This window comes from Phodopus roborovskii, unplaced genomic scaffold (assembly GCF_943737965.1).
Source record: "Phodopus roborovskii unplaced genomic scaffold, PHOROB, whole genome shotgun sequence".
NCBI lineage: Eukaryota > Metazoa > Chordata > Mammalia > Rodentia > Cricetidae > Phodopus > Phodopus roborovskii.
This window is the reverse complement of record NW_026126436.1, coordinates 5,987,544-6,014,666: the sequence shown is the minus strand read 5'-3', so window position 1 is coordinate 6,014,666 and position 27,123 is coordinate 5,987,544. Positions and strand designations below refer to the sequence as shown.

Below are 27,123 nucleotides of genomic sequence, written 5' to 3'. Positions count from 1 at the left end.
CTGCTTATATTTTCTTCTAGAAGTTTCAGTGTTTCAAGTTTCACACATAGGTCTTTGATCTATTTGGAATTAGCTTTTTGTGTAAAGTGACAGACATAGGTATGACTTAATTTTTCTACATTCAAGCATGCAGTTTTCTCTGCACATCTTTTCTCTGGGGCATGTTTTTAGCATCTTTGTCAAATATCAGAAGGCATTAGCTATGTGTGTTCCTGTTTGAATCATCTATTATGTTCCATTGGTCAACATGTATGTTTTCATTATAGTGTGGACTCTGTGATATATCTGCAAGTCTGCAAAGATAATCTCTCCAGAAAAGGTTTGTTGCTCTGGATTATTTTGACTATCCATAGTCTTTTATGGTTGTATATAAATTTTATGGTAATTTTTTTCTTTCATTTCTGTGATGAACAAGATGGGGATTTTGATTGCAATTGTGTTGAATCTGTAAATTGATTTCAGTAGACTGGTTGCTTTCATGATATTAATTTCTACCAATCCATAAGAATATGTGATAATACATTTTCTAGTATCTTTTTCAATGCCTTTTTTTCATATATTTAGAGTTTTCATTGTAGAGGTCTTTTACATCCTTAGTTAGATTTATGCCTAGAAATTTTATTTTCTTAAATAATGAGAATCTGTTCATGATCTCTTGCTGGATGGTTTTGTATAGGTATGCAGAAAAGCTATTGGTTCTTGTAGATTGATTCTGTACCCCTCCATTTTCCTGAATTTTTTTGGATTAATAAAAGGTTTCTGGTAGAATTTGGGGGTCTCTTATGTATAAAATCATATCACCTACAAGTAGGGATAGTTTGACTTCTTCTTTACCTTTGGTATTACTTCAATTTCCTTTACTTGCCTTACTGTTCGAGGTAGTTCTTTGAGCACAGTACTGAAAATGAGTGGGGGGGGGTCATTTTGTCCTGAAAATTCAGAACACTATAAACACTGAGTAAAAACTCATAGGTCCATGTGGTGGTACTGAGCACAGCATGGTGTTGACTATTTAAGGTTCTTCAAAGGGCCTCACAAGCAGAAAGGACCCACAGGCCTTTTCTGACTCAGAAGAAGCATCCTGTGCCCCTTCCCAACATTTGTATTATTCCCCTCAACTATCTCAACCCTCAATACTAAAAAGCTACCAGAAGCTTTATGTAAAGGCTTGTTGTGATTCTTTTTGTTTCCACCTCTGATATTTATTCCTTGAAATTATGAAGATACAGCCTTCATAAAACCCAGACTTCCAAGACGCAAATGGAGGTAAATTTATACAGTGCTTCTTCTGTCTGGGTCTTTCTAACAATTTCTAATACATTTAAAAAACTAGAATTGAGACCCAGGCAAGATAGTCCAAGAGGAAATGTCCTAAATTCAGAACCCAGAAACTGAAAGCCCCTTTTCTAAGATGTCAAGTAAAAGACCTTGAGCTGAAATATTTTTCTCAGTCCCAAGAGTAGTGAAGAGTCCCCAGCCATCACTGGGGACTGCAATGGAGAGCAAACTCTCCACTGAATAACTGCTGTTCCAGCACATGACCTTTGTTCTTCCAGGCACACTGTCATAGTTCCAAACTGTATATTCCCAAAGCTGTTGAAAAACTTTACACTTTTTTTAAACCAATGCCATCTAGTAGGGAGATACAAGAGAATTACTGACCATATTTAAAAGCAGAATTCAAAACTGACTTTTTGTGTAATGACATCTTTACAGGGGTCCATTTATACTCTTCTCTAAAAATTAAGTGACAGAGGGAGTGTTATTTCAATATATTTTACCTGTTTCATGTGCCTATAATCTGATACTGCCATAAAAATGTAACACACACACACACACACACACACACACACACACACACACACACACACACAATCAGTCACCAATGTAGAAGACTGACATTTTATCTGGCTCTTGATGAAACACTAAAGGGAGTTCAGACTGATGAGCACTGTAGGATCAGTGCTCAGAAATACATCTGTAAACCTAAAGAGCAACTTATGCTAGCTGTGTGTTCCTATTTTCACCCACTGGGTCTCTGGACTGACCAGACAGGTGTCTATGCTGACAGATAGATCTTTCTGAGGATGCATTTCAGTCCTCAGATGTTTTAGAGTTCTACTCTTCCAGCTTTGTCATCAGCCAGAGTTCCACCCTCTACTCCCTGCTAGAAGAGTGATTCATTCATCTCCTGAGCATAGGATCCTCATTACTGCAGTTTGCTTGGATCTCATCAAACACCACAAAATAGAGAGAATATAATCTCTCTGACCTTTTGTCTTGTTGTTCCCAACCAATTGATTGATTCCTGTCCATACTGGAGAGTCGATCTTCTTAACTCAGTCTTTGAATTAAAATACTAACCTCAGAGAAATAGGGAGAAACAGTTTTGCAGACTACCATGACATCCCACAGGAAGGTTAAGCTGGCATAAAATTAACCATTATAGTACCCTCAGTGGGCACTGATCAAAATGAGACACCAATCTATAAGACTCAAGGAAGAACCTCCTGGGTAGGAAAAAACCAAGGTTTTCACTATCCTCTGGGCCAACAGGTTGGTCTGTATAAAATATCTATAAAGCTAGACTTGTGAAAAATAGAGAAATTAGTCTTTAATTTGGCCTCAGTGTAGATTTTGGATCACTCTTTTTGACAATGTGCTAAAGCCAAACTATAAGCTTAAGCTGCTATAGACATCTGTGCTGCCCAGGTCCTTTGCTGTGGAGGAGTGACTGATTCTGCCAAACAGGCTGTTAGAGGACCTTTAGGACAAGGACAAGAGGGCTAAGATGACAGGACATTGTTCTTTGTTAAATGAAGCTGCAGAAACTATAACTTTCTCTTATCTCAGGTTTCTAATCATAGATAATTTTATCTAATTAGAATCTATTTTTCATTCCTTTACACAGTAATCAGCTTTAGATTACCGGAAGCCAGCTGCTGATGCTAAGAAGTACCACAAAACTGAATTCATACAATAAATCCTTAGATGCCCTCACCATTACCTAAACCAAGACAAAGGAGGTTGTTTTGTTTGTTTAGGTTTTGGTTTTCTGTTTGTTGTTTGTTTTTTGTTTATTTGTTTGTTTTCTTCATCCTTCTTCATCTATGTTTCATACCATTTATGGCTTGATTCACTTTTATGGCCTGACATGGAAGTCACAGAGAGGACTTAAAATTATATGAACAAATATGAATACCAACTTCTTACAGTAATTGTTTAGTATTTTTATTTATTTTCAAAAATATTTTTGAAGACTATCCTACCTGGAATTTTTTTTTTTAGAGAGAGCTTATACCCCAAGGGGGAAAAATAGCCTGACTGGGACTTTCCATATTCTTTGAGTGATACATTTGTAATGTGTGGTGAGACAAATACAAACAAACTGATCTTCTGACTAATTTAATACCTAATTGTTTTACATTTAGGATTCTTTCTAATTATTTTTTCATATGCAGTTTATAGGGTTTGTAATACTCTGGACACCTTCTTTGAGTTAAGAGGGAAAGAAAGGATTAGTAGTCCAGAGAATAAGAGCAATGGAGGACAAGGAAAAAAAGATGAAAACTGAATAGGAGGGTTACAGGATGAAGACAAAGGAAGAAGGTGGGGAAGGACAAAGACTGGAATTTTGCATAATTAATATGAAAAATGTAGTTACAAAACTTCAGTGTGGCTTTGCTAGTTTCAGTGAAAAGTGTGTACTGGAACTTTTCTCTAAGAACAAAAATTTCAGAGATCTAGAAATCAACTGTATCTCATAGAGAAAAAGCTTCATAATCCCACTCCCATTAGATTAACAAGGTATCATCAGTTAAAAAACAGAAGTTAGATCTACATATGGTAGTCCCAAACCATCCTGTACCCTTTCTATCCTTGCCCATTCTCAAGGTTACAATTTGTATCTATAGATAAAGTTTACTCTAAGTCTCTGACTTGAGTTCAGCCAACCATAGCATCATGGATACGAAAAGTAGTCTACTATACAAAACGTTCTCACACTGGAATTCAAAAAAAGGATTGAATGTCAAGGACAATAAATCCTGAGGCATTAAGGGAATCCATAGAACAATTACTCTCCCCACAGCAAAAATGACACACAAAATCAGTGTTGTTTACCCTTCATTTAAATGTGAACCCTCACTGTTAGCAGTCTTGCAGCTGTAAAGATGACTCACCCACCTCCACAAATAGCAGAATCTGCTGAATTCTGGTCTTACACCTCAATTTTCACATCAAATTCTTTACCACAAACTAGTTTAATAGTGTCAAATATATTCTCATTCACATTTATGTTGAAAGCATCACATGGTTTTAAAAGCAATATCTTGAAAAAAATATTTATACAACTCTGAGATGCCCAAGAAAAACAACAGCCTGGGACTATCAAAGCAAAAGTCTGTCAGCTGGTAGATAATGGCCACATTCTCTCCCTTGGCTCATTGTTTTTATGAATAGTGTCACAGTCTGTGTGCCATAACCTTCAGTCACTGTATTTGTAGAAGACATAGCTCACTAGAAGAGATATAACCCTGTCACATCCTGTATTATTCCATGCAATGCACATGATACTAGTATAACATTATGAGACCTTAATAAAGTTAAAACTGATCATTTACGCTATATACAAGCAATTCTCAATCTGTGGATCAATGAGAACTTTGGCGGTGAACAGCCTTCTCACAGGGGTCACCAAAAACCATCAGAAAAATACAATATTTACATTATGATTCATAACAGTAGAAAATTACAGTTATGAAATAGAAATGAAAATAATTTTATGGTTGGGGGTCACCACAGCATGGAGAACTGTATTAAAGGGTTGCAGCATTAGGAAGGTTGAGAACCACTACTATAAGTGTCTGTCTAGTCTACAGAATATGCTTTTCAAAGGTAGAGGAAGTTCAGCTAAGTTGATGAAAACCTTAAGCTGTTCAGAACTGTAGCTCTGCCCTTGCCTTGAATGACCTTCAACTGGTTACTCTGATATCCTGATAATTCAACGACACGTTCTGTTAGGAGAAAGGAATAATAAAGACCCCAGGTTTTAGTCTCATTTGTATGATTTATTGTGGTAAGATCTTGTAAAGTAATTGTAACTCAGTACCCAGCTTTCCCATCTGTAAAGAGGCAAGGAGAACTGTTCTAACACTGGAAGGGTGTGTAAAAAGACAGAACCAAGGAAAGGCATACTAGGTAGCCATGCCACGTATTCAGTGTCATTATTTTAAAATCATATGAACCCTGTGATTTGTGCCATAAATTGATGCTTAATGCTAATTTTTCTTCTGGCTACATAGTTAAACATTAACAGACCCTGTTTAAAAGAACAGTTTTTCTTATCTGGTAATAAATCAAGATGACCTGGTTTTGAATATTCAAGTGAAGATTTCATATGTTATGAATTATCTGTTTAGTGTTATTGAGCTGCAGTCTCAAAAGACATTGTTTCCTGTGAAGTGGTGTTAAATTGCTAGGAATCATTTCTGTGTATAAGCTGTTTGATGCTGTCTCCAAACTCTTTCAGACTATATCTTGTTTTCACCTTAATTTTGAACCATAAAAATCTGTTTGCTGAGCTATTTGTTGGATTTTCTTTAAAGACAATTTATGCAGATGGGGATAATTAGCACATATGTTGAATGAAGGTAAATATAATATTCAAGATAATCTGAATCCCCATGATCCCAGAAATGTTAACTCAAATATAAATAACTTAAAATATACATAATTGTTCTTCCTTCTTTTTTGCTATTTGTGTAATATATATATATATGTATGTATGTATATCCATATTGACATACACATATATGCATATATATTATATAATATAATATGTGTATATGTGTGTGTATATGTGCATGTGTGTGTGTGTGTGCATGTGTGTATGACACACAGATGCAAACTGATCCTCAAACATATATATATCTAAATTAAACTTCTTCTCAGGCATATGTATATTTTCAACCTAAATAGATAAATCAAATCATCAATCCAAATATGGTCCCTCTGTCTATTCATTAGGAATGACTTATCTAAGAAAGAGTACTTGTTATTTCCCTAACAATTCATTCCTATCAATGAAATTAAAAAAAAAATGTCAAAACTATATCAAAAAGGGAGTGTGTTTGAGAAATGAGATGGGAATGGTAGGAAGCTGAGCAAACAGAAAGAATGAGGCATTTGTTAAATATTTGACCCCTCAAAATTATCCATTCTGTCTTGATTTATTTACCAAAATCTGATAAGGGTACTAGGTATGCAAGACATTTATGGCTTCCACACCAGTAAGGTATTTCCCACAGGAAGAACTGAGTGCAGTGTGGCATGCTGAGCTTTAGGTGCAGAGTACTTCATTTGGTAACAATCAATGAGAACACAGTCATCCCTTTTAAAGTTGACTGCTAATCTTCTGATTGTAATAAGAAAAATGACACAATTTTAACACTTATCTAGACTTGAAATTTTTTCCAGAGAGCAAGTCTCTTATTTGAAAGCCTGATAAGACAAGTTTTAGATATACTATAAGTTTGTTTCTCACATATACATAATGTAAATTCCAAATTTTCACATTTTGAATTATAATTTTATTTTATGCTATTCATTATTTAAGTGAGTTTATGTAAAAATACGTAGCAAACAATGGAAGTGACATAGATTAGACAGAATTGACATAAGTAGAAGGCATCTGGCATTGGAAAACATTGTGCTCTGATTATTGTTTCCTCTGGAGACAGTTCCTACTAATCTTGTAAAAGATTCTTGTTAAGCACAAGAACAAAGTCATAGCTGTCTTTCTTCCTGGGGAACTCAAAAACTGATGGTGGCAGGGAGTTTCTGTGAAGATCAGCTAACTGAAGCCTAGGGACAAGTCTCTTTGCAGTATTCTGACGGCAGCCATTTCTTTCCCACTGACTTCCTCTATACTTAAAGTTGTAGGCACCACTGTTTAAAATTACTGTTCTAAGAGAACACAGAGACACCAACTTGTAGAATGTAGGTTACTGTAGAACTAATAAACTGTGTATATTAAAAAACACACAAAAGAAATAGAGAGGAACTTGAAGAACAATAACAGAGGAAATAGAAGTAGCAACCAAAACACAAACTTATCTTCTATCCCAACCTGATAATGTTGTCAATTAACTGAGTAAAGACATTGAAAGTAATATGATTATATATTATAATACCTGTATGCTGTTTATCCCTTCAGAAGATTCTATGATTATAGTTTTGTTCTTATTTCTTTTTCAAAAGCATAAGATTAAATCTACGGTCACTAAAAACATCTATTTGTTCTTTATTGTTTTAAGACAGTGTCTTATTATGCAGCCTAGGTTAGCCTTAAACCCTCCATCCTATCTCAGTCTCTGAAGGGCTGAGTTTACATTCTTGATTCTTCATGCCTGACTCTGGAAAAAGAATTGACAGACTAAATATGCAATGCTCTACAGTCTGGTACCTCACATTTGTTGTACTTTTTTCAGCCTTTGATTTGTGAGTAGTTTTCCTTAATTATATTAAGTATATTGATGTAAATGCATTCCTTTGTTTTCATTTACAAGAATTAGAACTTTTTCAATAAACCTCTCCTGTAGTCATCATTTTAGTTCTAAAGGACAATTAAAGAGGATAATCATAAATATAGTTATTTTACAGGGTATATAATAGTTTTAAAAAACTCAATGTATTTGTTACTGTAATAATGTATCTTTGTTTATAGTTATAATTTATTTAAATTTAGGAAAAAACATTTAATATCCTTAACTTATTATTGGACTTTTCCTACTGACTGTAAGGTATTTGAGAATGTGAATTATGTTTTCACTGCATTGTGTCCCCCAGCTCTGTCTTATAATACACATTACCCAGTAGATGTTTATTGATCAGTTAAAGCTTCCTTGACAGCTTTCCAGAGCCCAGCTTGCTAGGCAAGCACTCTTCTACTAAGTAGTATTCACAGCTCCAGTGTCTGGTCTTGGAATTCATGCAGTAAACTGACAACTCCAAGTTGCTAAAATAAATAGAAGTTTAAAAATATTTCCTGAAATTGGAGTGCGAAAGGGATAAGTTGAGGACGTAAATGAAACTTATTGCTCTAGTGTTTTCTAAAAGGTTGAATTTTTCCTTCTTCGCCTCATCTAAAAATTTACTATAAAATAATAGAATTTTTACTAATATGAGACAAGAATAGTTACTTCATTTCTCATATTCTATGTCATTATGCTGACAGGAAACTACTTCCTTTTTCCCTGTCCAATGATTCCTATCATGCATTACTATCAAAATAATATTCTTTGTTTTATATAGCATTAATGTGTCTTCAGAAGAAATGAAAAGTAGTTCAAGGTATCTTTCAGGGATTCTTAGTACATATTTTTAAGCATTGGGAGTTGAGGCGACATTCCTCATGCTCAGACTTTGTTTTCGTTTAGAGTACATATACCATCTTGACTAACAAAGGGCTTCATTATTCAAACTAAGATTTTCCCATATTGCTAAGGTTACTGGAGGCAAAATCTGATTTCTTACCTATTTAGAAAAATAAACAATAAAAACGAAAAACAGAATAGGTACACCAACAGGAATTTTACATTCAACACTCACTCTAATAAAGATTGTTATATCAATAAAAGCCCAAGGTTGAACCATACTGAGGTAAAATGCGCTTGCATCTCTAATGTGTGAGAAAAAAGGAAAAATTAGATACAAAGTTGTTAATGACTTTTTATATAAAATGACCATTTCTAGATGCTTAAGGCCATCCTAGAATAACATAACCACAGAAGCACAAAACACTACATACAAACTAAATTAGTAGTAAAATCAGTTGTCACTTACACTGTTCACTTCCTATGGATCACATACATACTGGAATTTTCTAAGCCTCTATCACAACTCTGTGCCTGTTGTGGCAAATGGGGTGTGATCATCAAATCTCATTCTTATCAGCCTCGAGTTATTGACCCTTTTCAAATGAGAAGGACTTAGAAGAGGGAGGAACCAGAAGAGAGCATAAACCCCTCAATGACTTCATGGATCAACTAAGAAACTTCCACAGTTTAAACCACTAGGATTCCAGGGTTCATCAGTCATTGAGTATAAGTGTATGCTCGTTTAGTTTCCAGAGCGGTCCAGAAAGAATTTAAAGCAGCTATCTTATTTTAACAGCTTTTAACAAGTGAAGCTAAAATGTCCAGGTGCTTTCAGCACTGACTAATTAAATCAGGTGATCTCCAGAGAACTCTTCTTTGTTCCTGAGTATTTACACTTCAAAGAGTCCAGTTCTTCATGGAACAGTAGCTAAAACCCAGGAATCTAAAAGAAAAACTGCCTAACAGGACTCTTCCATTTGATCTTACTTCCTCAAGTAAACTTCAGTAACCCTCTAAAGGAGCAGCCACCCTCTGTGGCCGCACGCATTGTACAGATCAGCTGGGGTGTTTCTTTAGCCTATCTACCACCAGTAGTCAGACATTTCTTTCCTTCTCTCCAAATAAGCAGCAGTGCACATCTCAGAGCTTCTTTTGTCTGTCCTCAGAAAGTTGTAACTAATTTCTTAGGAGAAAAAACAAATTCCATATGTTCTTTTTACCTTAATCTATCCACAGTAGGTAACTATTTACATCAGTAAAGACTTTGAAGGCATTGAGATATTTTGTGTCTGACACATTTCTCCTTCCTTTAGCTTCACTATCACATCTTATTTTCACATTATTCCTGTAGGGTTGTTACTATGACTCCACTTTCAAGTAAGAAAACTAAGAGTAAGTGTTAAGACAGAGGCAGATCTCTGTGATGTGATTAATTACCACTATATAGCTTATGGGTTACTAAACATTTTAGATTGACTGTCTTTTGATTAGTAATATTAATTTCAATGAGAGGCAAACCTTAAATTAGACAGCCCCACTTTAATCTTTAAAAGCCTTAAGTAGAATAGGCATATCTATATGTCCAAGTGTCTCTCTATGTAGGCCAAAAGGAGATTTGAAACTATTGGAGAAGAGCAATAATTTGCATTTCAAAGAGATCAAAATAAACACCAGAACAGGGAATTCTCCCATTGCAGAGGAAAGATTAAACAAAAACTATTAATTAATGGCTTTGGACAATCTTTGCTAATAGTTAGTCACTTGAATACAAGATGAACTCATGTTTTGAAATAGATTTGTCTTTTTTATGGTCAGAAAAAGTACAGCATAACTCATAGAGAATTGAGAAAAGTGTGTGTGTTCCTATCTTTAAGAAGAATTATTATAGTATCATATATATATATATATATTTATCATATATATTATAGTAACATTTACATAATATATAGTAATATATATATATATGTGTATATAGTGACAAACTCCTATACTCTCAGCACTACAGAAGCATAGGCAGGGCAACTGGAAGCTCAAAGCCATTCTTGGCTACATAAGACCCTATCTCAAAACCAACAAAAGCATACAAATAGAGTATCAGTTATTGGTATAAAAATTTTATGGAGTAATTAATGAAAAAGAACAAAAGAATTATATATAGAAGTTAAGAGCTCAAAATATCCTGCCCCCCACACAAAATAAATAAATAAATAAATAAATAAGATATAAACAGCAACAAGAACAACAGACAAAGAAATAGTGGACAGGACAACTTTCCCCAATCTATGGCTGCAACTTTAGACAAATGAAACATTAGCAAAAGGGTGATTTCACCTATGAAATCATGATATAAGTTGAAAAGGGATTGTGTAGCATCTTTAATGGCTTTCCTCTGCAGCTATAGATGCATCATACCTTTTTTCTTTTGCTAGAAAATCTGCAAAGCAAATATTAAGTAGAGGTTTTCCTGTGGCAGAGTATTGGGATTGACTTTGTACTTCCAGGGCCCCTGGATGTGTATTCCCCGTGTCCTAAATGCAACATGCATGAGAATGTTAGCCCCCTGGTAGCCTCCTGTCTTTCACAGTGCTACAACCTAGGAAGGAACTTGGAGCTTAGCATGTAATATCACCAGAGACTGTGGAAGGACACACTACCCAACAAACAAATTCACTTCTCCAAGTAAAAGGGAACTAAGTATGAGATAACCTTTGACTGAAGATCCAAAAAAGTCACTTAATCACTACTTCAAAGGAGTCAACTTTAAAATGGTCAGTTCCAGAAAACACTAACTACTCCGATGTCTCCAGGTCAATAAGAGCTTCCCTAATCTGTTGACCTCTCATAGAAAAACTATCAAAAGAAAACAGAAGGACAAAACAAAGATACTCTCTGATGACATATCCAACACTAATTTTATATTCATTTTATATCAATGTATATAAACTTTATTACAGTAAACGATAAGCAGCTCATCTGCAAACAGATGAATTCATCCTAAGAGTCAAACGATAACTTCTGAATATCTAACAGTCATTGTTGCAGTAACTATATATCCGGAACTACCTTCAATTATTTATAGAATCAGTGTCTAAATAAGGTATGCCCTCCTGCATGAGCACCTGAGTACCTTTGATCATCACCCTTTATGGTTGATATTAATCATTATTTTATAACACAAAGCATATTGGATAATCTACCTATCTAGCTTCATAATGGCAATCATCTTTTCTCCTTGAACATTCTCCAAGCTTCAGTATCAAAACTTAGTATCTCCTCCAACCAAAACCAAATAAAGGAATAGAAATAGATATGCAATGCTTTGTACACTATCTGGAGATTATGTAGAAGCATAAATGTATCTCCTGTCAGGTTTATGACTTTAAGCTTCAATTTCAAGTTAAGTTGGTCCCTTTGTAGGGACTCTATTGAGATTTAAGACACAAAACTTAATTTTTTTTATTTTTTTAGTTTTCAAATCCTTCACACAAGTTTCCAAACTCTCTATTATCTGATTTGATAGAACATGAGATTTAGATTTAATAATTTTAGACATCTGGAATGTTTGGTTCATTTGCGCTTTTATTCATCAAATCCTTCTCTACCTTCTTTTCACTACCTCATTCCCCTCACCAGCCAGCCCCTTCACCATTTTGGAAATAGGTTTATTTGGAGAAAACAAAACCAGTAGCTAACATAAGAGTTTTATAGAGATTAACATATTGTCCATTTATTGTGTGTGCTCTTGTTCAGTTGCCAGAAAACTAAATTCCTCATAGAATTGCCCAGCTTAAGGTGTTTATCCTTTCTTTATCACTACTTTATCATCAATTTAAGTCATTTGTCCTTTTCAACCTTCCTTTTCCCCAATATACAGCTGTGACTCCTTTCTTTTCTTGTGTTTTTAAAGATTCTAGCTGTTTAACACTCTCTGTTTCTCTCCATTGTATAATCTGTCCACTTTTCCTGACTGCTGTATCACCCATTAGGAGACTTACTCTTGCAATACTCTCCTATCCTCCAAGGAGATCCTGACCAATAGAACCTCCAGAAACCAATAATTATCTCCTATTAATTGGTATGATGACAGCTATTAATGTGTTAGGCACTTGATATATACATCTTTAGTGATCAGTGCTCTCTTTCATGATGACAAATTCACAGAGAAGAATGATAGGTATCGCCATCTATGGCTTATCACTAGCAAATATATGAACCAGAACCTGAGCCACTTAAGTGAGCCAACATACTTGCATGTTCTGTTCTTGTAGGTTGACTTTTGCACCATCCCTGATACTTATATTTGTGTTTCTCCAGTGCAAGAATAAGTGGGAAGTAGCCAGCATAGAGAAAATGTAACGATGAAAATAACCAGCTTCACCCACTAAGTTTAATAAGGTACTAATCATTATGCTTGCAGAGTCCCTTTGATGAGAATCAATGAACAAGCCTAGTAAGCTCCCTATAGATTTCAGTTTCCTGCTTTATTCTCAACAAAACAAAGTTCATCTTGTCAAACCTTGGTCACAGTTGGACATTGTGAGCAAGCTTTGATCATAAGCCTTCTGCTGACAGCAAGAGCTAAATGGAGTCAGCAGTTTGTGCTTCTAGACTAAAACAGAGAAATATTTGAGAGGCATACAATAAAGTAATACCTTCCTCTATAGTTTCCAAGCTGTAACAAATATTCTGGATATATATTCTTATAGCCATCATATATAGTACTGGGGTTCATACTGATAATTTTCTTCAAATAATTCACGAATTTTAACTATATTCACCCTGGTTGCATTCATTTCCTCAGTCTATACCTCCTGTTAGACTCCTTCCTTTCCCAAATCTCCCATCTATTTTCATATCATATGAATATGTTTATATGAGGATTCTAATACCCACAAATCAAACATGTCTTATTTGTTTTTGTTTGTGTGTGGCTTTTTTGCTCAATATGATATCCCTGGTTGAACAAAAATTCTAGCCTTTACATAATGTCATGTTTTATGGCCAAATAAAATACATACACACACATGCACACACACACACACACACACACACACACACACACACATATATATATAGATGGATACCCAGACTTATCCTGTAATGTGGGTATTCTGAATAATGCTTTAATACGCTTACCTGTATTTCTGTCATATTGACTTAGAGTTACTTGAGTACATACACAGAAGTGGTATTGTTGTGTCATCTGACTGAATTCCATGGTGGTTAGATCACTTTGTATTCCTGCCAGTAGCATATAGCAATTCTCTGCCCTCCACATTCTCAACAGCATTTGTTACTGTTTCATCCATGACAGCCATTCTGTCTGGGCTGATCTGAAAACTATGCTGTTTTAATTTGCATTTTTCTGATGCCTAGTAATATCGAGCACTTTTTTCGTGTTTGTTGGCCATTTGTTTTTTTTAATTAATTTTTTTCAATTTTACATGTCGATCCCAGTTCCCTCTCCCTCACTCCCTCCTTCCCTCTATCCCTCCCTCTTACCCTCTCTACCCACTCACATGCACCCTGACCACCCTCCCCTCCCATCCCCCCACCCCAATTTCACATGTAGGGCAATGCCATCCAGGTGGGGTCATGTAAATCTGTCAAGTCATTTGAAGTAGGGACTAGGACTTCTCTCCTGTCTCTAGGTTAAGGAAGCATCTCTCCATGGGAGATGTGTCTGCAAGGTCCCTTTGTGCACCAGGAATCCATCCTGGTTCCACTGTCTGAGGTCCCTTAGACTGTTCAGTCCTTCTGGCTGAGACCCATATTCAGGGGGCCTAAGTCAGTCCCATGCTGGATTCCAAGCTAATACTTACACTCTTGTAGGCAATGACATCCAGGTGGGGTCATGTAAATCTGTCAAGTTGTTGAAGTAGGGACTAGGACTTCTGTCTCTAGGTTAAGGCAGTTATCCCTCCATGGGGGGTGTGTCCACAAGGTCCTTTTGTACACCAGGAATACATCCTGGTTCCACTGTCTGAGGTCCTTTAGAATGTTCAGTCCTTCTGGCTGAGACCCATATTCAGGGGGACCTGAGTCAGGCCCATGCTGGTTTCCCAGCTATCAGTCTGGGAGCCGTTAGCTCCTCCTTTTTCAGGTCAGCTGTCTCTATGTGTTTCTGCAACCTGGTCTTGTCCTCTCCCTCTGCATCTGGATTCTAGCTCAACTCAGTGTTTATGTATGGGTGTTTGCTTCTGTTTCCAACAAGTACTAGATGAGGTCTCCATGATGGTGGATAAGTTAGTTATTGATCTCACTATCCATGAAGGGCATTTATGGTAGCCTTTCCACGGTTGCTCAAATTGTTAGTTGGCAACAGTCTTGTAGGTCTTTAGACCTTTCTTTGGGTTCAGTTTTCTCTTCAAACCAATAATGGCTCCCTCTTTTATGTTCTCTCTCTCTCTCTCTTCTGTCTTCTATTCCTACCCTGATTCAATCTTCTAGTCACACATGCTTTCCTCTCCTCCCCTTCTCTTTCTCCTACTTCTTTCTCCATGTACTTCAACAGAAATATCTGTTCGTCAGATCATTTGATGTTTGGGATATTTGACTTCTCCTTTTTTTAGTTCTTTATACACTATAGACATTAACCCTCTGGGACACTTACAGCTAACAAAGGTTTTCTTTTTGTTTTCCCCAGAATTCCATGGGTTGTCCCTTCACTTAATAACTGTTCCCTTGGCTATCCTACTCAAACTCTTTTGAATTGTATGCAATCCCATCTGTCAGTTTTTGCAATGTTTTCTGAGCTTTAGGAAGGAAGCCTTTGCTTAGGCCTGTACCTTGAGTTGTTTTCCCACATTTCTTCTAACAATTCTTGAGGTCTAGCTCTTACATTAAAATCTTTGATCTACATCAATATGATTATTGTACAGAGTATGAGGAAAGGATCTAACGTTGTTTATCATTTTTAATTTTGCAAGCTAATATTGTTTTCCCAACATCATTTGTTGAAAAGTCTGTCTTTTATCCAATGAGTGTTTTTTGGCATCTGATTACATATCCTTTTTGATAGTTCTTTTTAATAGAGCCAAAATATCCATTTTTTAAAAGAAAACAAATGTTAGTGCCAGACACCATGGCATATACATGAAATGCTGAATAAGATCAAATCTGAAGCCCGTCTGTGCTGTATAGTAAGACCCTGTCTAAAAATGAATGCCTAAATACAATTCAAGTTCTGCAGTCAGAATCAAATTGCACAGTGTTTTCCATGGTAGCCTCTCCTGGTTAAATTAATAGACCCAATAAAGACCTTTTTCCTAAATCATCATTGAAGTCAATTATAAAAAGTAAGATGCCAATTATATTATTTAACTGTTTATTTCTACCCTGAGCAAACTCTGCCACAGATAACAACATGCTCCAGCAGAACTTAAATAAAGAATGATATGGTCAGGATGTGGTGGCTCATGCCTTGAATCCCAGCACTCAGGAGGCAGGGGCAGGCAGGTCTAAGTGAGTTTGAGACCAGTCTACAAATCAAGTTCCAGGACAGCCAGGAGTGTTACACAGAGAAACCCTATCTCCAAAAGCAAAAAAAAAAAAAAAAAATTGTCCCTTACTCCTTACTAGCAATTCAAACTAAAATACTAATTATCCTCAGCATAGAGACCCAGAGTGATATAATTATAACACATATTATATATTTACCCACCTTATAAAAGAAAACTGTATTATATATATATTTGAAATTTTTAATTGTATTAATTTTAAAGATTATTTTGAGAACATATTTACATCATTTGTCTCTTCCCCTTCCTCCATCCAAACCTTCACATATAACCCCTTTTTCTCTTTAAAATTCATGGATTTATGGCCCCTTTTTGCATTTCTTATTGTTATATGTGTGTACCTACACAAATACAGCTTTTTAAATTTGATTTATTCATTATGTTTTATGTGCATTGATACTTTGCCTGCATGTATGTCTGTCAAGGGTGTTAGATTCTCTGGAATTGTACTTATAGATAGTTGTGAGCTACCATGTGGGTGCTGGGAAGTGAGCCAGGGTCCTCTGGAAGAGCAGCCAGTGCTCTTAACTGCTGAACTATCTCTCCAGACCCTTCACATACATTCCTAAATATATAAATACTGCCTGTATAGTCCGTATAATGTCACTACACTCATGTTTTCATGGATGACCAATTAGTACTGGACAACCAAAGGGTATGCTATTCCCTGAAGATAGGTTCTTTCTGTAGAGTTGAGGCCTCTTAAGCTTCCCCTTATTTAGATTTATATAAGAAGTATAAAATCATTTATTTGTTCAAGGACTGTCACTTCAAATGGACACATTTGAAGGAGCCAAGAATTCCTCCCACTTTTGCTGTTTTAAGGCCTTATCTTAATAAAGGACACTAGGTCCTATTCAGTTATCGAAAGACTAGAAATCACCTTTCCCTCTTTTTTTGCTACATTTCCTGCAGCCAGTTCCTAAGTGTAGTGCTTCTGTTCCAAATAGAAGATCTCTTGAGTCAGGACCACAACTCGGCATTTAATATAATAGTCTTCGAAATTTACAGCTTCAAGTCTTTCCTTTCTGTAATTTATTTTTTTCTGCTGCCTTCAGATTAATCTAAAATGTAAATCACTCCTTTGAATGAAACACTTTAATGGCTTTCCATTGCCTTCAGGATAAAGTCAAAATAACTTATCACAGTTTACAGACACCTTGCAAATTCATTCCCCTAATTACGTCCTCAACCATACTGAACTTTTCAGCCTTTGCTCAACCTATTCAAGACTGCTATAAATTCCTGTAGCATGGATTTCTCCATTGTTTACATGTCTTCACCCATATGTTCCCTGTGCCTAGGATTCTTTCTCCCTTGCTCCCTGGGGAGGTTAACTGTAAATATAATGACAAACCTCAGACACATTCAACTTTAAAGGAGTGAAGATTTTTACTCCCAGTTTAAGAAGTTTCCATCTATGTTTTCTCAGGTTGCTTGGTGCTGGTGACAACACAGTCCAACTTGTCATAAATGTGTAATAGAAGAGAGCTGTTACAAGTAGGTTTTCCTGCTGTCCTGGTCCCAGAGCCCCACCAGCCCCAAATAACACACAGAGACACTATATTAGATAGATATAAAGCTGTTGATCTTTTACTAGCATTTCTTATTGGCTAGCTCTGTCTTAAATATTAACCCATTTCTATTAATGTATTTCGACTTGGTCTTATCTTATCCCTCTCTAACTGATACAAAATAGTCATTGAGGTAAGTAAAGTGGAGGTACAATAAAATGCTTTCAACAATTTCAAAGAATTGCAAAAAATGCATAGTATATTCTATGACCACAACTGAAGTTATATTATATCTAGAAATGACACAGATATTTGAAAATTCATTGACTAAACACCAGTAACTCACAGATCAGAGAATGATAGTAGGTCTTCAAAAGGCATGGGAGGACCCAGATTTTAGGCTGATACTTAAAAGGTAAGAAGTGAGAGATATCTACACAGGCAGTACCCTAGTATGTACCTACAGTAGGAAAAACAGAAATGAAAGTTTGAATCCAACCAAGTTAACTCCCTGTTGGTAATCACTTTTTGTTTCTTCTAAAGTCTGCAATAAAGTTGATACCGCTCTTTAGTGTTCTCCTTGTACACTACGGGAACTGTACCTACTCCACTCTAAAAGATAATAGTGAAAAGCTAGGAGTCCAATTAAAACAATGAGCATGCTATGTCTTATAAGCAAAAAAGACAGTAACATTCATTTAAAATTGACCTTTAAAATCTTCAAATATCCCCCATAAAATGCTTTAGCTATATTTTATAAAGTTTGCTTAAAAAACTTATTCATAGGAAATGATTTATTACTATGGTGGCTTTTAATGCTAGCACTCAATGGAGTAAAGGCAGGCAGATTTCTATGAGTTCAAGGACACTTGATCTACAGAGTGTGTGAGTTCAAGGACTCCTGATCTCCAGAGTGAGTTCCAGGCCAGTCAAAGACACGTAAGAGGGACTATAACTCAAATGAGGGAGAAAGAGAAAAGGGGGGAGTTTATATAACACCCATAGTGATAAAGGGATATGATGTCATATCAACTTGACCACTGGCAAATCAACAAAAGCCTCAAAAAACAAAAATAAAAAAATCAACTATCCTTCAACCTTTTGTTTTGTTTTGGCTGATAAAGAGAAACATGAGGATTATTTGTGTGCTAAAATAATTAAGGGGAACAAAATAACCCAAAACAAATTAAAACTCAGAAACACAAATGGTAAGAACTAGTATTAGTAAGGTAAAATGACATAAAACAGAAAATATCAATATAAGCAATACTTTGTTTCTTAGAAGGTCCAATGAAATATATAACTTTCTGTCTTATCAAAAATGTAATTTTTCACCAACCAAAGTTAATGTTAGGTCTTCCTAACATTAGAGAGAAAATGTATCTTTATAATAACATCTGACAAATACATTTGCTATGTAGACAAAATTCCTTGACTAAAATTGACACAAAAAGAAATAGAAAACATAAATACTCTAATATCTACTAAAATCCTGATTTCAGTCTTTAAAGCCTTAACACAAAGAGAATTCTAGATTATTTGTTTCTTTCAAATATTTCAGAAGAAAAATCAACAATTTTAAATAAAGTCTATGAGAAATTGTGAATATGTAAATATTTTCAAATTGCCTTATGAGACTTTCTGTGCTACTCTCATACTAATGCTATGTAAATATATGATTAAAAATAAAAATGAGGGTCTTCTCATTAAGTAGAAAAAAATCATTAATCAAGTATTAGCAAATGAACTCCAGAAAAAAAATAAAGTAGAATATATTTTTAATCATGCAGAAATATATAACCCATGAGAACATGATTGATTTAAAATTCAAATCTAATTATAATATATTTACCATTTTAAAACAAAATGAGAAAAAAATCAAATCAATAAGGTTATCTCCATCAATAGAGAAAGGCACTTTTCAAAACCCAATAATTACTTAAAATACAAATTTTTGTTAATGAAGAACATCTATAAACATTCAAAGTAATAAAGATTAGCATAATGATTGAGTGAACAAAGAAGAAGCAAACATAAATAACAAATAAAAAGAGGTACTACTCTAGATATGGATATAAAAACATTTGCCAAAGGAAATGCAATTTCTTGATAAACAAAGAAAATACCATCTTCACAGATTAGGAAACTCAATGTTATCACCAGTTCTTCAGAAATTCATCTACAGTCAGCACAATTATATTGTTATCTGGTTAGACATTTTTAACCAGTTAGCAAACTGAATATATATATATATATATATTCATATATCTAACAGACCTACAGGATTCTTTTAAAAGAAGATGAAAACTAATATTTTACAACTTATTTCAAGCCTTAAAAGTTACTATCAGTAATAACTACAAGTAGTGTTTAGTGAAAGGATAGACAAGTACATGGAATGGAATAAACTCTGGATATACACATGTGTGTGTTTTCCAGCTAACTTTAGACAATTCAGATAAATCAGAAGGTAAGGCAAGTGTGTTTAAAAAGTCACACTTTTCCGAGTTCTCCCTCAGGCAGGGCTGTGGAAGAGCCATTTAGCAGGTTAGCATGTCTCTCCCTGTGGCTGAGTGAGATGGAGAGTTTCAGTGACTCAGACCCCCACCACCACCCACCCCACCACCACCCACCACCCACCCCCACCCACCACCCATCCCCCACCTCCACCCACCCCCGGAGGAAATCACGCTGACCTGGGAGCTTTCTCAAAGCAGGATCTCTTTTTATTGCATCAGGCAGGTGCTTATATAGGGAGAAAGTGGGGAACTTAGGATGTGGTGAGGTGTACGGGCCAATGATATTTCACCACAGTAACTAGGTAGAGGCAGTCTCAGGTCAGGCCTTGCTGAGTCACTCCTATATGGAAGTTATAGATCAAAGACAGGTTGCCAAATTTTAGCCAGGTTCAGGAAGTTCCACTAGGCCTCGAGTTCTGGCCTTTTTAGGCCCACCAACACTTGGGCTGGACAGTTGTAGGTATCTCCAGATCTGCCCCATAACATACACAAAGTAACATAAAAATGAGTGAATAAAAGTAAATGGTCAAAGTAAAATGTCTGGAATTAACACACAAAGAAAAATTCTCATGACAGTGGCATAGACAGAGATCTCAGGTAGAACACAAGGTATAAATCACAAAAGGTGACAAGTCAAATTAAACTTACAGAGATCCTAAAACCTGTTCTTTAGAGGCCAACAAGAATATTAAAGGCAGTCTATGGTGCCTCTGGTAGTGGATCCGTATTTATCCCTAATGTACAAATGGACTTTGGGTGCCCATTCCACATAGAGGAATATTCTCTCAGCCTAGACACATCACATGGAGGAGGGCCTAGACCCTGCTCCAAACAAATGATGTGATAGACTTTGAAGATCCCCCATAGAAGGTGTCACCCTCCCTGGAGAGCAGAAAGGGGATAGGATGGAGGTTGTGGCAACAAGGGAGGAGAGGAGGGTGAGGGAACTGGGATTGACATGTAAAACAAGCTTGTTTCAAATTTAAAGAAAAAAAAAGAATAAAAAGATATTAAAAGGCAAACCAAAGAAATGCAAAAAAATAGACAATGTGTGTGTGTGTGTGTGTGTGTGTGTGTACACACATATATAATATTGAAGAACTTGTATCTAGAATATGTAAGTAATTTTTACATCTCAATAATTAAATACAACCCAAATAAAAGTGGGTAAAATATTTGAATATAAAACATATAAATTGCCAATAAACTCGTTATGAGAATGCAAGGATACACAATTTCATATCCACTAGCATAGTAAAAGTATAAAACACAACACCTGAGCTGTAGAACACTTGATATGCTGCTACTGGGAATGCCCAATTGTACAATTATTTGGAAGAAAGATTTGTTTATATGACCCATTTTCATATAATGTTCATAATCACAAGTGAGAAAAAATATATTACATCCTGTTTCCATGCAAATAAATTAAAACAGTTTTATTTATGTACTGGTTGACTAGTATTTGAGTATGTGACTGAATGATAGTTCATATACCTTAGCTCAATCTGTCACACACACACACACACACACACACACACACACATTTAATTATTTGATAAATATGCATTTCTAGATGTAGAATATATGGATCAGAAGGGTGAACATGTTAAATGTACATATATTTAAACTCAAAACATATACGTTAACCTCATTATTGTATTTGAATTTCAGTTTATACTTCTGACAATAGTGTGTGAACACTCATTTCTTTCTAACCTTGCTAATTCTTGGGTAAAACTAAATTAACAAATTTTCTTAACCTAAAAGCAAAATATGATATAATTATAATTGTATGCAATTTTCAATTCCTTGCTTACCATTGAAATTCATGGCCTTTGCTAGTATTTATTGTCTATTTTCAGATTTATAATTATTGCCTAATCCTTTGTTGGCATTTGCCATTATTCCTGATAAACAACTGCCTTCAACCCATCCCTTTTCATGAATTTAAAATATATTCTCAACGTTAGCAGCTGTGTGTGTGTGTGTGCATGTGTATTTATCTGTTAAACCAATGTTATAAATTTATACAATACAATTTACTTTTTCATTATTAGCTTCTAATGTCATTCATAAAATATGTTTAATATAAAACTGAATCTTATTCTAGGTATATATGTATATCTCCAATTATTTGAATTTTTCAAATATCAACAACAAAAAGTGACTTTCAGGTAGATTCCAAAGTAATTTTTTACTTAGCTTTCATATTTTATCAGTGTCACATTGTCTCATTATAATTGTATATATTTTACAGTAGTATTAATATTATTTTTAGTTTTAATGATTCTGAATGGTTTACCATGGTTTTATAGTGTACTATTGACACAGTATTTTACAGTGTTTTACAATGGAGTCATACATTAACATATAATTAACATATAACTGAGCTCTCTAATTTTCCTCTGTAACAGACAAATAAGAAAAATTAAAACTTAAATACATAGAACTAATGTCAATTTGAAGAATCAAATAAAATTTACTTAAGACGTATATATGTAGTGGTTCAATTTATAAACTTTAGAATTAATTTTTTAAGTTCAAAAATGTTTTTGTAATGTGTCTATTGATAATATATTTACAATGTTTACATTTCATCTAAGTATAGCTTATCTGTTTAGTAAGTTGAATTTGTACTTAGTAGGATTTAGTAGTTGCCACAGTAGTTCTGCAAATGGCTTCTCAAGTTTATTCTAAGGAATTTTGTTATTCAGAATTACTGTTGACTGAAATCAGTTTTACATTATGAAAATAAAACTATTCTGTGATATGCCAATTTTCTTACTGTTTGGTGTATAAAACTTATTTTTCTTATAATTGCATCTTCCCTATCCCAGATATTGAAACTAATATCATAATCGAAGCATTTTTACTATAGTTACAGTGGTTTCTCAAGTCTTTCATCCCTGTAAGAAATACAGTGGCAGAGTGGTAAAACAGGCAAACATGTCTACCTCAAATAAGCAACTTTCCTCAGTCACGATTCACTGAACTCTGACAGAAGGCTGCCTCAAAATTAAAAGCTATTCTTTATACAGTGTATACATATGAAGTAAAAGTTCTGAACATCTTTCAGTAAATGTTAACTGATTTGAATATTGGACCCAAGGCCTATTATTGAAACTTCTACTAGCTTTGATTATAATAGAAGATGATCTCTCGGAGATGCAGGCACTCATTCACACAGAACTAGTGTCCTTTTACCACTGACCTGCTTCTTTTCCTTTGAGTTTTAAAAATAAGGATTTTTGGATATGAAACATATTCTGTTTTGCTTCGTCTGTGCCAAACACTAAACTTCTATCTGTAGTTTTCCAATGCTGAGTTGGTCATGATAAATCTTAGAAGCTCTTACGGTTACCACCTCCATTATCCCTACTTAGTAGCCAAGACCACATAAGCACAAATTCCCATAGATAATATGGGAATCCTTGAGTATAATCCCAAATCTGATTGCCACCAAATCTGGTATCTTTGTTTTCTAACTGTTCCTTACTTATGTCCCATTCCCAGTGTCTGTCCTAACCTGTCCTTTCACCTTCTCTTTCCCCCATCCATGCAGGCCCATAACCAAGGCGTAGACTAAGAAGTGGAGTCATGCTTCACACGGCCATACCATGCTGGCAGCCATTCCTGGGTCTGGCTATGGTGTTACTCTTCATGGGATCCACCATCGGCTGTCCTGCTCGCTGTGAGTGCTCTGCCCAGAACAAATCTGTTAGCTGCCACCGAAGACGTTTGATTGCCATCCCAGAAGGCATTCCCATTGAGACCAAAATCTTGGACCTCAGTAAAAATAGGTTAAAAAGCATAAACCCTGAAGAATTCATTTCATATCCTCTCTTGGAGGAGATAGACTTGAGTGACAACATCATCACCAATGTGGAGCCTGGAGCATTTAACAACCTCTTTAACTTGCGTTCCCTCCGACTGAAAGGCAATCGTCTTAAGTTGGTACCATTGGGAGTATTCACAGGACTGTCCAACCTCACCAAGCTTGACATTAGTGAAAATAAGATTGTCATTTTGCTGGACTACATGTTCCAGGATTTACATAACCTGAAGTCTCTAGAAGTGGGGGACAATGATTTGGTTTATATATCACACAGGGCCTTCAGCGGACTACTTAGCTTGGAGCAGCTCACTCTGGAGAAGTGCAACTTAACAGCAGTACCAACAGAAGCCCTTTCCCACCTCCGCAGCCTCATCACCCTGCATCTGAAGCATCTTAATATCAACAATATGCCTGTGTATGCCTTTAAAAGATTGTTCCACCTGAAACACCTAGAGATTGACTATTGGCCTTTGCTGGACATGATGCCAGCCAATAGCCTCTATGGTCTCAACCTCACATCCCTTTCCATCACTAACACCAACCTGTCCACTGTCCCCTTCCTTGCCTTTAAACACCTGGTGTACCTGACCCACCTTAACCTCTCCTACAATCCCATCAGCACTATCGAAGCAGGCATGTTTTCTGACCTGATTCGCCTACAAGAGCTTCATATAGTGGGCGCCCAACTCCGCACTATTGAGCCTCACTCCTTCCAAGGGCTCCGCTTCCTCCGTGTACTCAATGTGTCTCAGAACCTGCTGGAAACATTGGAAGAGAATGTCTTCTCCTCCCCTAGGGCTTTGGAGGTCCTGAGCATTAACAACAACCCACTAGCCTGTGACTGCCGACTTCTCTGGCTCCTACAGAGACAACCCACCCTACAATTTGGGGGCCAACAACCCATGTGTGCCGGGCCAGACACCATACGTGAGAGGTCATTTAAGGATTTCCATAGCACTGCTCTTTCTTTTTATTTTACCTGCAAAAAGCCCAAAATTCGTGAAAAAAAGCTACAGCATCTACTAGTGGATGAAGGACAGACGGTCCAGCTGGAGTGCAATGCTGATGGAGATCCACAGCCAGTGATTTCCTGGGTGACACCCCGAAGGCGTTTTATCACTGCCAAGTCCAATGGAAGGGCCACTGTGTTGGGTGATGGTACCTTGGAAATCCGTTTTGCGCAGGATCAAGACAGTGGGTTGTATGTTTGCATTGCTAGCAATGCTGCTGGGAATGACACCTTCACAGCTTCTCTCACTGTAAAGGGATTCACCTCAGACCGCTTCCTTTACGCAAACAGGACCCCAATGTACATGACCGACTCCAATGACACCATTTCCAACGGCACTAATGCCAATACCTTTTCCCTGGACCTTAAAACAATACTGGTATCTACAGCCATGGGCTGTTTCACCTTCCTGGGAGTGGTTTTGTTTTGTTTTCTCCTGCTTTTTGTGTGGAGCCGAGGAAAAGGCAAGCACAAAAACAGCATTGACCTTGAGTATGTGCCCCGAAAAAACAATGGTGCTGTTGTGGAAGGGGAGGTGGCTGGACCCAGGAGGTTCAACATGAAAATGATATAAGGGCCCACCGCATACACTACTGTCTCTGTGTAGCTGTTGGTAATGAGTGAGAGGTATGACATAGTGAATCCCGAGGTTATTAGGCAGCTTCATGCTATCCCTGTGTCAAAGCAAGGTCCATGGAAACAGGAAGACTTCTGAAGGAGGCTGGCCCATTAGAGGCAGGCAGGCATGTGTCAGAGCCCTTCACACAGTGGGACACTAATTGTTTGCATTGCAAATATTGGCATTGTGGGGATCTCAGTAATGAACCTGAACCCTTGGCTCATGCTGATGGACAATTCAACATTTTCTACCACTACAAAAACAAAAGAAAAAAAAATAAAACTAAAAAGAACAACCTACAGTGTAGGCTTTACATATTAAAAGACACATTTGTCTAAAACATACTCTACAGTAAAATTTGTATTTATTATTATCATTTGTTAAAACCTTGCATCATACAATACTGTTGGTTCAACACCAAAAGAGATCAATATATTCTTTTTTTTGAAACATATATGCTGTATATGTTTTAAAGCAATATGAATGAGAGGTTGTGCTTTTAGTTACTCACCAGTATAGATCCAAGTGTGATTTCACCTTCCTTTTACCCACTGATAAACCTGAGATTAGATCCCTGGAGTAACAGGCAGAGATGTGTTGAGATGTGTATGCCTGATGTAGGATGCCAAGAAACAGGACCCAAGTCAAAACTGCTTAACTCTGTTAACTTCTGTTACTATAAATAAAGGCATGTGCCTAGTTTTGATACAGAATGGAATATTTTTTATATGTACACTACCAACCTGGACCAGTTTACTGTAACAGAAGCCTTTGGGTTTCCTCAGAAGGTGGAATATCACTAGATGTACCTGTAAAATGCAAGGTAGGTGTCATTCATAAAAGTAGCTAGCCCTTAGTTTTACTTTCACCACTCACTGCTCATGGGTTAATGGCAAATGGAAAAGGAAGTAATGATGATATATAATTGTTTGTCAATATTCATCAGTAGCTGATACCAATAATTCTGAGGTCCAAAATCTCTCTGGATAAGGAGTTTTCAGAAGTCAGTAAAAATCAGGGTGATTCAAGCACATCATGACAGTGATGCAGCCAATGTTCTTTTTTAAGTGTGTTAGCTGCCGGCCAGACTACAAGTCAAAGGAAACACACAGCACAGGACACACCCAATTTCTCAATTCAAGTACTATATACATAGTATGACCACAATTAGGCAATGTTGGGATGTTTCCTTGCTTCATAATCAAGACTTTTAGTTTCATGTTGTAAACTATGTGACATAGATAAGCAGAATCTGTTTGTGTAAAGTAGTGAAAGAAAAGCCAGTGTGGATTAAAAAAAAAAAAGTTTTGTTCCTTCACTGGGGAAAAGCTACAAAAATGTAATGTTGTATTGACTCTTTCACTTTGTTGACCTGAGCCTATCTGCCCAACTCAGTTGGTGTCAATGTTACCACTCCAAAAACTATATATATATATATATATATATATATATATATATAATCATCAGTGACCGGGTCTAAGGAAACATAGTTCCACTTGGCTGAGTCTTAGATAACTTTCAAAGCATTTATTCAAATGCCCTGAAAAAGTATTGGATACAGATTGTATTCCTTAGATGACATGTATTTAATCATCATACACAAAGTTTGCACAGATTCTGGGATTTCCTTCTTTAGTGTTATGGGTCTGACTCTCAAGAGCATAATTTCTTTAAATGTTTGGAAATATACAGAACTTTAAAATCTGAAAAATTGAAGAACTATTAC

At 36.0% G+C, this 27,123-nt stretch overlaps 1 protein-coding gene across 3 annotated transcripts in view; it reads left to right on the top strand.

The window, feature by feature from the left end:
- Lingo2 (leucine rich repeat and Ig domain containing 2) overlaps positions 1 to 25,364 on the top strand; it is a 486,815-nt gene extending 461,451 nt beyond the window's left edge. For all 3 annotated transcript variants that reach the window (XM_051187524.1, XM_051187525.1, XM_051187526.1), the window contains one exon: positions 23,497 to 25,364. In XM_051187524.1, the coding sequence (XP_051043481.1) occupies positions 23,532 to 25,352 (1,821 nt within the window). In that variant the 5' untranslated portion in view covers positions 23,497 to 23,531 and the 3' untranslated portion in view covers positions 25,353 to 25,364. The remainder of the gene's footprint in view (positions 1 to 23,496) is intronic.
- Positions 25,365 to 27,123: the final 1,759 nt, after the last annotated feature.